Here is a 12,068-nt window from a genome sequence, read left to right on the forward strand (position 1 = left end):
AAGTATACTGAATTCATCAATTTCTGTATGGGATCTTTGTGCTATTGGTCAGGAGGCCCCAAGCAGATGTACTGCCATTAGCATGGTTATATGATGCAAGTTTCTTTTTCAATCAAGTTTCTTTTTGCTGGGTAACTCTAATGCTATTTATGAGTTTTGTGCATGTATTTTGGGACCACTTTGGGAGTAGATGGTGATTGAATTGCATGGCAGTTGACAAACAATGTTACTGACATCACAGTACATTTTTTGGCAAGGTCTGTGTCATCTTTTGCACACCGTGGGTCGGAGGAGTCGCCACTCTGGTGCCCACCACCCTCCCGCATATGACGTCATTGTGGTGGGCGGCGGTCACGCGGGCACGGAGGCGGCCGCGGCTGCCGCCCGTCTCAGAGGTCGCACCCTACTCGTCACTCACAAGGCTTCCACCATTGGTGAGCTATTAACACAAGCAATTGGCATGTGCATATCACTAAGATGACAGGCTTATTTGTTCTATTGTACTATCATCAGCGGGTATATCTCCACCGTCACAAATCTGGCAATTGTCATGGCAAGCATCAAGCACCTTAAATCAAATTTCATAACAAGTTAAACTGACTGGTGTGTGATAAGCAGATCGACAGCTAGAACTGCATAATATATATGTGCAACATATTATTGTGCAACTTTTCTGTGCAATATATACATGTACATTCCTATATCTGTGTGTGTGTGTGTGTGTGTGTGTGTGTGTGTGTGTGTGTGTGTGTGTGTGTGTGTGTGTGTGTGTGTGCGTGCGTGCGTGCGTGCGTGCGTGCGTGCGTGCGTGCGTGCGTGCGTGCGTGCGTGCGTGCAAACATGGATGCATGCATGCGAGTGTGCAGGCATTCATGCATGCATGCTTGTGTACATATTTTGCATTGTGCATATTCATGCACCATATGTTAATGCTAAATTGTGACATTTTTCAATCACTGTTATCATTTCCAGGAGAAATGTCTTGCAACCCTTCATTTGGAGGAATTGGAAAAGGCCATCTTATGCGAGAGATCGACGCATTAGATGGCCTCTGCCCCAAAATTTGCGATGTTTCCGGAGTGCAGTACAAGGTGGGTGATCTATATCAGAAACCAGTGCTGCATTAATCGCGGACTTCATGCAGTACCTCTCATAAGAACACTGATGTGCTACCTGCATAAACCAATTAGCTCAAATGTCCTTGTACTACTACGGATACATGAGCTGACAAGGGGCGCCGAGCTGACCGCCGCCAGCGCCCTCTCTGTCCTGTCTCTGTCCTCTCGGCAGAGCGCATCCGCCAGGTGACGTCCTCGCCTGTCTGGTGGCGCTCACACCCGCCGGCGTCAGCAGGTGCTGAACAGGAGCAAGGGGCCGGCCGTGTGGGGTCCGCGCGCCCAGATCGATCGCCAGCTGTACCGGCGCCAGCTGCAGCGCCAGCTACTGGCCACGCCCGGCCTGCAGCTGCTCGAGGCCGGCGTGGACGACCTGCTGCTGGTCGACGGCGAGCGGCCCGGCTCGGCGCGCTGCCACGGCGTCCGCACCGGTAGGTCGGCGGGCGGCCCGCGCCGGGGTAGGGCTCGCTGTTAGTGAGCTCAGCGAGCGGCCGTCTCGAGGAAGAGGCTCTCTGTGCCACCCGCAGGTGCGGTGCGCTGTTTAGGCCGACGTTTGAATTGGTGCGGTAGTGATAACAAAACGGATGATCGCTTTCCGAGTGATCAGAGAGGTTTGCGCGCGGCGGAAAATGGCGGCAATGTAGTTGTGTCAGTTGCGTATGAAGACTGAATGATACAAAGCATAAATTGGAGGAAGGTGTTCATAGTAGCGCCAACACGTAGCTTTGGGAGTAGATAAGGAATTTTGTACCGCACTATTGTGGATTAAGCACGCGACAGGTGAAGCACAGTCCATCCGCACTGGCAGTTCCCCGCCAAGAGGAATGCACGGGTCTTTCTACAACAGTCAAGACTCACATTTGTGCACATAATTGACTTTTCCCATTTTTTAAAAACCAGTTAGCACTGGTCCACCACCTGTTGCACCGGTTCACTCTCACATGTCCTGAGTGTCGTCGCGACTGTGTCTTATCAGCGAAGGCTGACGCGTGGGTGCGGTGGCGCGCTGCCGGCAGCGGACGGCCGGGAGCTGACGGCGGCGGCGGTGGTGCTGACCGCCGGTACCTTCCTGCGCGGCCAGATCAGCCTGGGTGCTCAGTCGTGGCCGGCCGGCCGCGCCGGTGACCAGCCGGCCATCCATCTGGCGCGTGCCCTCGAGCGTCTCCAGTTTCGGATGGGTCGCCTAAAAACCGGTAACGGCCAGCGGGGGCGGCCGCGTCACCGTGCCCACCACCGGCTACGGCCGCTGTGCTCGCCGAGCCTGTCCACACGCACTCGGAGCCTGTTCACGAGGGCTTAAGTGCAGTCCGATGAGCGCGGCTGCCAGCATGACTGTGTGCAAGTTCAGCTTCGAACCTTATGCCGGTCAGGATCCGCCAACTCGTGATCGTGCACGGGCTGGGCGCAGACACCACCCGTGCGCTGTGTGCGTCCGTGATGCGCCGGGACCCGCCGGTTACGCTCGGCCGTCGGCGCACGGGATGGCCGGCCGCGTGCCGCGCCTGAAGTCCGCCTCGGGCCGCCGTTGCAGGCACGCCGCCTCGTGTGCTGAAGCGCAGCATCGACTTCAGCCGGCTGGAGGCCCACGGAGGCGACGATGTGCCGCAGCCCTTCTCCTTCCTCAACGACAGCGTCTGGATCAAGGTGATGCGCTAGCGGCCGCATCGCCGCGGTGGCGTCCGTGGTGCGTGGGTCAAGATCGGATACGAGCCGGGTTTCAGGTCATTTGGACATGACCGTTTTGAGTTTTAGTTTCGTTTTAGTTAAGTTTGAGTTTCGATGTCGCTGAGATTACCGCAGCCTTCCACTGCACCATACCAGACAGTCGTTGCTGACCGTGCTGTCCACAGGCCGAGGACCAGCTGCCGTGTCACATGACGTATACGACGTCGGAGGTGGGGAACATTGTCAGGCGGTCACTCGACGAGAACCCACACGTCAAGGAAGAGGTCAACGGCCCCCGCTACTGCCCCTCCATCGAGTCCAAGATACTCAGGTATGCGGCCCGTGCTGGTATGAGCACCTTGTTTGCGTGCAAGAATCATGCGAACCCCAATCACGTCTCAGAGGGGGCCGCCCTCGTCTGACCTGACGCAGCACATCCCCGGCCAGCGTGCGGCGTTCATGCGCCCAGTGACCACGCGGGCCGCACCAGCCGCCGCTGGGCGGGCCGCGACCGGTCCGTGTGCGGCCAGGCTCGGTGACCGGCCGCACCAGCCGCCGCTGGGCAGGCCGTGGCCGGTCCGTGTGCGGGCAGGCTCGGTGACCGGCAGCACCAGCCGCCGCTGGGCAGGCCGTGACCGGTCCGTGAGCGGCCAGGCTCGGTGACCGGCCGCACCAGCCGCTGCTGGGCAGGCCGTGACCGGCCCGTGTGCGGTCAGGCTCGGTGACCGGCCGCACCAGCCGCCGCTGGGCAGGCCGTGACCGGTCCGTGTGCGGCCAGGCTCAGTGACCGGCAGCACCAGCCGCCGCTGGGCAGGTTGTGACCGGTCCGTGTGCGGCCAGGTTCGGTGACCGGCAGCACCAGGTGTGGCTGGAGCCGGAGGGACTGCCGGCCGATCCGGACACGGACCTCATCTACACGCAGGGCCTGTCGTGCACCATGGCCGAGCCGCTGCAGCTGGAGATGCTGCGCCAGTTGCCGGGTCTCGAGCGCTGCCACATGGTCAGACCCGGTGGGTGACGTGTGCCGCCAATCACGGCCCGGATCGGGTCGAGGTCTAGGTCGAGGTCGAGGCCAGAGTCGAGGTCGGGTTGAGGTCGGGGTCGAGGTCGAGGTCAGGGGATTGAGATTGAGGTCGGAGTCGGAGTCGGAGTCGGAGTCGGAATAGGAGTCGGAGTAGGAGTCGGAGTCGGGGTATTCACGGTGTGCTAACGCAGTTAATGGACGTGGAGGGATATGTGAGGTGCGCGCTTATACTGCATGGTGTTGTCCGGGAGGTGGAAATGGTGTGATGTCAGCAGGTTCGCATATAAAGCTATTGAAAGGGCGAGGCAATGGTGAGATAGGCCTCGACGGGAAGCTAAAACGTCGCCGACGATGGCTTCTGGCAATAGGCCCATTTGAGACAGGATTCTCGTAGTCTGTTGAAGTGGCAGCCCTTCCGACAGTCTTTCCAAAAGCTCCCGACCACCGTTGACTTACTAGCATTGACGGAATTTATCTCGAGTGCGTGTCGGGATACCTGGGCATCAGACGAAGCTGGGCACCGGAAGTTTCCTCACAGCTGCCTACACCCGGACAGAAGAACCTGGTCGCGTCGCGTGACGCTGCGCCCTCGCCCGCTGCAGGGTACGGCGTCGAGTACGACTACATCGACCCGCGCGAACTGCGCTCCAGTCTGGAGACCCGCCGCGTGCGCGGCCTCTACCTGGCCGGACAGGTGAACGGCACCACCGGCTACGAGGAGGCCGCCGCTCAGGGCCTGGTGGCCGGCGTCAACGCGGCCAGACAGGTGACGATGGGTGTGCGGTCGCCGCCGGGGCGCGCCCCGCCGCCGGCAGCCGGCCCGCGCGGACCGACTCTGTGCCGGTAGGTTACCCCGTCTGAGTGGCCACGCCTGTCATGTAGCAGCGCCGGTGCTGAAGCTGACGGGTAGCAGAGCGGCGGGAGTGCAGATGGCGCGGCGCAGCGGTTGATTGTACAATCGCGCTGCACTACAGGAAAGTAGGAATCAGCGGTGGTGTCCCTGCTCGTCTAAAGCTTGGCTTGGCTGTCAAAAGATCCCAGACTTGACAGACAGTGCTATCAAGACATCATCTAGCCAGGGTACGCCCAGATTGTAACGCATTAGGCTCAAGTGATGGCAACGCTCCTCCACCGCAGCGCCATCATCAATGAAGTGCTCAATCTGGGGGTAGCTGACCTTAACTATTGAAATCCTTAAAATTTTTATGGTTACATACACCGCCCAGTCCGAAAAGCTAAGCAGTTGAATTGAGTATGATGGGTCTCTGCTCCGCGATTAGCCGGCTGCCAGTCGTTGTACTCCATTCGTGGCTCCATTTGAGTGAGTTGACCGTGCTCCCCTCTCCGCTGACTGTCGGCTCTGTTTGCGCGGCTGTCCGCCGTCCGCGGCTGGCCCGCTGCCGGGCTGGGCCAGCGCTCACCCGCGCCTCCTGCGTCAGGCGCGCGGCGACACACCCATGCCGTTGGATCGCACCGACGGCTACATCGGCGTACTGATCGACGACCTGACGGTGCAGGGCACCAACGAGCCATACCGCATGTTCACGTCGCGCGCCGAGTTCCGTCTCACGCTGCGGCCGGACAACGCCGACCTCCGGCTCACCGAGAGAGGTGGGTGGTCTGTCTCGGCGCACGGGGCCGCTGGAGGTCAGGTGGGTGACCTGACCCGGCGCACGGGGCCGCTGGAGGTCAGGTGAGCGGCTTGTGGTGTTGTACCTGGGCGGTGCGGTGTTGTTGGGGCCGGGTTTCGATGGACAAGGACGTCACGGACGGTCATGATCAGGTGGCTGGTGTTTGAACTTGCTTTGCTTTCGAGCCTAGATTGTTCTGACGCAGATCTCTTACAGACGTTTATTCTATTCATTTCTGTTCCGGTGATATTCGATTGAGATTGATGGCAACAAAACTGTCATCAACCGATCAATGACCAAAAAAACACGTAAGATAACGAAACCAAGTGCAATTGGTCTGCATCATTGGTGGCAAAGTGGCGCAAGCGCTTCGCGGTAATTATGGGTTTTAGACGAGAGGTTGCGGGTTATGCTGTAGTCGCATGTCGCTTGCAAACTTATTTCAGGACATGCCAGCGCTGTTGGTCTCTCGCCCCTCCCCTCCCCTCCCAGAGTGGGCTGGGGGTCAGGTTAGGGGCCATGATGTACCGAAAGCATCATGCAACCCCGAGCCACCCCGGGTACCTCTGCCGCCCCAGCCACCACCTCTGTGTCACCGCCGGCAGGGTACCGGGCCGGCGCAATGCCCGAGCGGCGTACGCCCATCGCCCCTGTCACCGCCGACAGGGTACCGGGCCGGCACAATGTTGGAGCCGCGGTACGCCCGTCACCCCTGTCACCGCCGACAGGGTACCGGGCCGGCGTAATGTCGGAGCCGCGGTGCGCCCGTCACCCCTGTCACCGCCGACAGGGTACCGGGCCGGCGCGGTATCGGAGCGGCGGTACACCCGGCTGTGCGCCACACGGGCCCGCCTGGAGACGGTGACGGCCGCGCTCACCGAGCACCGACTGCCGCTGGCCGAGTGGAGACGCCACCTCCGGCTGCCCGCCGGCTCGTCCAACGACAGCAAAACGTGCGTCGCCGGCGAGTGTGGGCGAGCGGTGCGGTGGGCGGCTCGATCATTCCTTGGGGCATCTTCAATAGCAATTTTGCCTATCCAGCCCAACCATTCCAGCTGAGCGCCCTTCGCCATAGGAAGGCTCGATCTGTGCTGCGTGCTGTGCGCATGGCACACCCGATCTCCACCCGTTCTACCGTATTGTACACGCTGAGAAGCCCTGCTTCACCGGCACAATTCGGCCGTTTGTATGAGGGCTGCTCAAGGGAGGCCGGCTGCCTCTGGCAATCTGTTCGGTGCTGATTTTGATCGAAACTGCCCGTGATGTGGATTGAGCTGCTTGATTTCAAATACCAGAGGTCACTCTGTCACCATTGGGAGTCGGTGGGGTGTGACAAGTACAGCTCAGGATGATAACATGATACCGCGCGCTATGCGTCGAGCTCGCAGCAGTGGTCGTACCTTGTCTTAAAGTGACCTGTGACATGTGACCTGATGATGTCGCTGATTTTGAGCTCGCCATTGACGTCCCTTCCAGGGCATTTGAGCTGTTAGGCATAGGGAGTGAAAAGGTGGAGCTGGCGCGCATTCTGAAGGCTTTCCCCGAGCGGTACTCCTCGCTGGAGGACAGCTGCGAGCCGTGGGTGCAGGCCAGGTCAGTAGCTGAGTGTTCTGCGGCTGTCAGACTTCAGTTGTTCAATCAGTGGATTTACTTTGCACGACGACGTGGATGTTGTTATCGGCCGTGATTGACTGCCGCGTTGGCTGCGGGATTGGGCCCTCCTGCGAGAAGTTTGGTGTGGAGTGGGACCCGGCAGAAAGAAGGGTCTCCTACCATCGGGGCTTCCGAGTGAAACAGGCCAAACAGGCCAACAGTGAGGTCTAACAGTGGGCTGTCCCTGGCGTAGCATAGTTGGCTTCTGTGTGCTAGGCAGAATGGTGGACTGCCTGTAAAGATGCTAAAAGACGTGCTGACGAGGGACCCTGTGAGAGACGGTGGCGCAGAGCAGGGATAATGGGCCGCCTCTCGCCGCTTGCCGCCGACCACTGAAGTAGCTCTCGGACCAGCCTTGACCAGTGCTCCACGATTTGAGCTTCGGAAGGAAGGTACCACGGTCAGCGCTGTTAAATGCACGGCTTATGTCAGTTGAGATTGCGACCTTGTCTTGGCCGTCATCATTGCGCCGAGTGGTCTATTCGACAGCGTGGATCAGGGCGTCCTCCATCGAATAGCACGGTCCTTAAGTGTGCTGCACTATGCAGCCAAATACGACGGGAGGTAAGATGACTGGGCAGCTGCTGGGCACTCGTGTCCCTTCTCATGTATCTTAGATGTAGTCCGAGGTGTGGGGGCGTGGCTAAAATTATCACATTTTCACAAGCAGACTCACAGATATGCAGAAGCCAGCTTTCAGGAAGACGGACAGTTGACACCATAGACACTAATGAAATCCAGTTATAATAATACGCACTAACAAGTCAAGTGGACTTACGCGAGGCCCAAGTACAGGACGGCATTGGGGATGGCCGGCAGTGACGCGGCGCCGTGGCCCTCGGCGCTCAATGGCCAGAGCTCACGCGTAACCGTGAGAGTTCGGGTAGTGTTGCGGAACGACCGCGCGAGTTCGTTGCTGCGGCGCGTGGCGGCTCGGCAGGGAGGGGTGCCCGCCGCGAGCTTGGCAGTGGTGCTCAGGCCGGCCGACGTCGATTGACCCCGTCGTCTTTTCTGGAGGTGCTGCATCGGCAGCCCCCTCCCCCGTGCTAGACGAAACGCGAAGGCCCGGACGTCCCGCCTGAGACCCGGGCACGGTCCCTTGACACAGCCTCGTAAACGTCGATAATGATGCGTCATAAATAATATGCGTGGCAGTCGGTGGCTTGTGCTGCGCTGTCGCGCATTTTATTACACGAAGGGAGACCATTTAGGACGCTTTCCGACGGAGCGACGCTGCCGGGGACGCGTAAAGGCTGACACAGTTGAACCTGGCGCGACATGCGATTAGCACTCACCGTCCGCACAGTCACGACATTGGTTGGCTGGGTTTGGCAGGTAAACCAAAGTGGAGTGGACCAACGGCGTGTTTTCAACACGTACCAGTGGTGACCATCTTCAGCGGCGTATGGGAGGCGCCAAAGCTCGGGAAGTGGCCGGAGTCTCATGCATATAGGAATTCCCATGCTGTGTATATCGCTTTCGGCCTTCAGATTTTGTGACAATCGGACCCTTGTAACATGCCGCAAATATTCCTTCCAGGCGATTACCTCACGACCTTGTATAGTTCGGAGGGGCCGAGCGTTTGTATCTGCTGCCGCTGTGCCGTGCGGTTCAGATCACCCGGCGAAAACGCTACTGACCTGATGTCACTGTGTGAATGTGGCCAGAGCATTGCGGGGTGCCCCGCGCGCACTAGGATGCTTACATTCGGCGCTATTTCAGGGTGAAGATCGAGGCTTTGTATGAATCGGCCAGCGCCGCCCAACTGGCGGAAATGGCCGAGGTGCGCAGGGACGAGGGTCTCGTGATACCGGACGACCTCGACTACACCAGGTAATGGACCGACCTCGACATGGCCAGGCGGCGGACCGGACTGACAATGTGCGGCGGAAGGGTGATGTCAAATAATAAATACGACGCCGGTTGGTGGAATGGACGGGCTTGCACCAGCCATCTGTTGAAATGGGTCGAATATCCGGAAATCGATGGACCCCGGGATAGTGTGGACTGTACGACGAATACTCGTCCGGAGATTTTGTCAGCCCTCAGAATTTCAGTTTGCTGCACCTTCTGCTGGTCTTAAATGTCTCGTGTGGACGTTAGCTTGTAGTCGTCAAGTTTGGCTTGAAACCACGAGAGATTAGCTTCATGCATAACACAACTCAAACAAGGAAGATGGTTTTCATGATGAATCATGGGGCATGGTCGCAGATGCCCTATTTTAGAGCTGTGTCACATGTGATAGAGCCTCACTGCGGCATTGCTACGACGAATATGGTATAAATACCAAACCCAGGTATGAAAAATGACGTTATCACCGACGAGTTTGCTATCATAAAAGGCAACAGAAGACCATTTATCCCAGGCCGTTTCTAAATTGGGATACTGCGGGGGAATAATTACGAACGAAGGAGGGACTGCAAGGGCCTCAGGGGTGGGAGGGGGTAAGAGATGGGGAATTGGGATGCAGCCAAATCGTGCCGAAGTTGAGAAATATAATCGTCCAGGTAGTGCCACCAGGCAGGCGCTGATAAGGGGATGCCACTACTGCACTACCATACACTCATACGAGAATATCTGCTATGGTAGCCCATGAACACAAGTAGTTACTTCACTTGCATCGAGTGTTTAAACGCGAGAGAGATACCGAGAGTTCTGTGACTTACTTAAGTCACCCGAATGCTAGCACTGTGTACAGTCTGCGAGCTATCTAGAACACTTCTCATCACCTATCAGCCGCTTGTATGATGTCCACATGGGGTTCGGTGGGAGGTCGTAATTCGATCCCTTCTCAGTGCAAGATTCGCCTAAAAGATTGGGAAAAGCTGGTCCCTTCATGAAACGTTTTAATGGCGCTTGTGTCCAGTTCACTTTCGGTCTTTTTGCACATTGTTCCAAAATTACGACGCTGTTTTTTCGGTTTTGGCTAAGCGAAGTATCATTTATCGGACAGTTCGCGGTGATGATTTCAGACCTGCGGATAAATAATCGCAACGTCTTTTGCAGCATGGAAATGGAGTTCCTCTCTGAATAGCACCTCGATCTGATGTGCAATGTCCTCATCATTTGCTGATCCTGATTTATCATTTAAATATCACTTGATGACGTCTTACGCATCTATGCTAGTGTTCGCGGCTGCAGGTGTAATGTATTTAGCTCTTTGTGTTAGGTCTGTGCTACGCTCCCCATGGACAGCTTTGAACATCCATGATGTACCTTTGCGAAGGCCCTGTCCCATAGACTTGTTGAGCATGTGCGGTTTTTTTCGGAACTTACCCGTGTCCTATGTTCATGGCTTTGGCGGTGATAAGTGATATATCTGCGTATTTCTGGTGACGATGATATGTTTCAGTTCCGGGTTTTCCTGTCTTGATTATATTTCCGCATTTGCAGCCATCAAATGACCCTGTCGTTGGAGGAGCGCGAAAAGCTGATGGCCAGCCGACCCCAGACGGTATGGATGGGGTAGCAAATGCTGCAGGCATACTTCTTGAACTGTCATGAATGAACCGTCATTTTAAAATCACTTACAATGGTCGAGCAACGTATGGACGATGGTGCTGATCGGAGTTTAAGGGCGCGTCGACTCCTGTGATCGCTGGGCACCCATTGAAAATGGATGGGATCGGTCAGGGATGTGTGGTTATAAGCCGTTCGGGACGCATTCAGGCTTGGGCTCGTCTTTTGTTGGAGTCGTAGTTTACTTCGGAATCAACAAAATTTCCGTTGAGTCGGAGTGGATTCGATTCCTGTAAATGCCCGCCGGGTTCGGAGTCGGATTTCGCACGGTTAGTGGACCTACGATTAGATTTCGTCCCGTTGCTGATCACCAAAGCACGCGATTTGGAATCTGTAGATTCCGCCGAAGCAAAATCAAGCACAAGTCAGACATATTGCATGCTAATGTAACTGGAGGACCTGCTTGAGATATCGGACATCCACACAAGATTCCTTTCCTGTTTTGCTTACACTACATGCGGACAGTAGTTGGTAGGTGACGTGGCCAAGGTGACAACTAATACGTATTCCCTGGCAGCAGAATCAGGCTGGATGAAAATGATTCCAGTCTGATGACTTCTGCTCTAGTCCTAATGTGCCCCGTTGGAAGTTTTATTTACGAAGACCACCTTTTGCCCTGAGTGATCTTAATATGTGTATAAGGCTTGTAGTGCGTGCGGTGTGGTACCAACACGCAGTAGGTGTTCTCTTGCGTTGTAAAGCTTCTGGGGATCCCGGATCCTCATCACAGCTGCAGCCGACAGTCGTGCCTTCCCCCTCAAAGTATCGATGAAGATATCCCCCACCATCAGCCGTATGGCTGACCGACCCCGTGATATCCCCCGTGATATGAAGATACCCCCCACCACCAGCCGTATGGCTCGGCCGACCCCGTGCTCGGTCAGCGAGAGCGCCGCCGGCGCCGGAACGGAGCTTGCACACCTCGTGCCCGCGTGTGCCGGCGGCGCGGGCCGCGTCCCAGAGCTGTTCCTGACCCGCTCCAGGCCTAGCCTTTCCTGAACAGGAGCCAGGGGTGGCCCACGTACGCCCGTGTCAGCGCCGCCGCCACCGCTGACGGGCCGGCCTTGCTCACCAGATCGCCGCCGCCAGCCGCATCTCGGGCGTCACGCCGGCGGCCATCGTGCGCCTGCTACAGCACGTGCGCCGTCAGCGGGCGGCCGCCGCCGGCTAACCGGTGCCGAGCCCGGCTGAGGGGCGCAGCAGAGCGGGCCAGCCTCCCGGCTCGGCCCGCCCCGACCACGCAGACCGCCGCCGGGCGCGGCGTGGCCCGGCGCCGAGCTCGGCTGAGCGGTGCGACACAGAGGGCCGGCCGGCCGGCTGAGGACGTCGCCACACACGGCCCGCCCGGCCGCGCAGACTTGCTGTCATGTGCGGCGCGGTGTCGTAGGCCCACCAGTCTAGGAAGTGTGGCTGTACTGTGGCGACTGTAAGCGGCAGACGACATGGATCGTTTAACCGCCT

The 12,068-nt window shown here is 57.7% G+C and overlaps 1 protein-coding gene across 1 annotated transcript; it reads left to right on the top strand.

Annotated features, from left to right (window-relative positions):
- Positions 1–257: 257 nt before the first annotated feature.
- LOC119111879 (protein MTO1 homolog, mitochondrial) lies at positions 258–11,811 on the top strand. The gene is made up of 14 exons (XM_037235735.1): positions 258–434; positions 973–1,091; positions 1,354–1,546; positions 2,132–2,308; positions 2,647–2,759; positions 2,966–3,111; positions 3,621–3,790; positions 4,407–4,570; positions 5,244–5,415; positions 6,226–6,388; positions 6,912–7,028; positions 8,811–8,921; positions 10,482–10,542; positions 11,683–11,811. The coding sequence occupies exons 2-14, from the start codon at positions 978–980 to the stop codon at positions 11,776–11,778; spliced, it is 1,797 nt and encodes a 598-aa protein (XP_037091630.1). The 5' UTR covers positions 258–434; positions 973–977; the 3' UTR covers positions 11,779–11,811.
- The last annotated feature ends 257 nt before the right edge of the window (positions 11,812–12,068 follow it).

This window comes from Pollicipes pollicipes, unplaced genomic scaffold (genome assembly GCF_011947565.3).
Source record: "Pollicipes pollicipes isolate AB1234 unplaced genomic scaffold, Ppol_2.1 Scaffold_7261;HRSCAF=8764_pilon_pilon_pilon, whole genome shotgun sequence".
Taxonomy (NCBI): Eukaryota; Metazoa; Arthropoda; class Thecostraca; order Pollicipedomorpha; family Pollicipedidae; genus Pollicipes; species Pollicipes pollicipes.

Coding starts and splice junctions, on each gene's coding strand:
- LOC119111879 (XM_037235735.1), top strand. CDS start 978: ATGTCTTGCAACCCTTCATTTGGAGGAATTGGAAAAGGCCATCTTATG. Junction 1,092..1,353: donor TTTCCGGAGTGCAGTACAAG/GTGGGTGATCTA, acceptor CGGCGTCAGCAG/GTGCTGAACAGGAGCAAGGG. Junction 2,760..2,965: donor ACGACAGCGTCTGGATCAAG/GTGATGCGCTAG, acceptor TGCTGTCCACAG/GCCGAGGACCAGCTGCCGTG.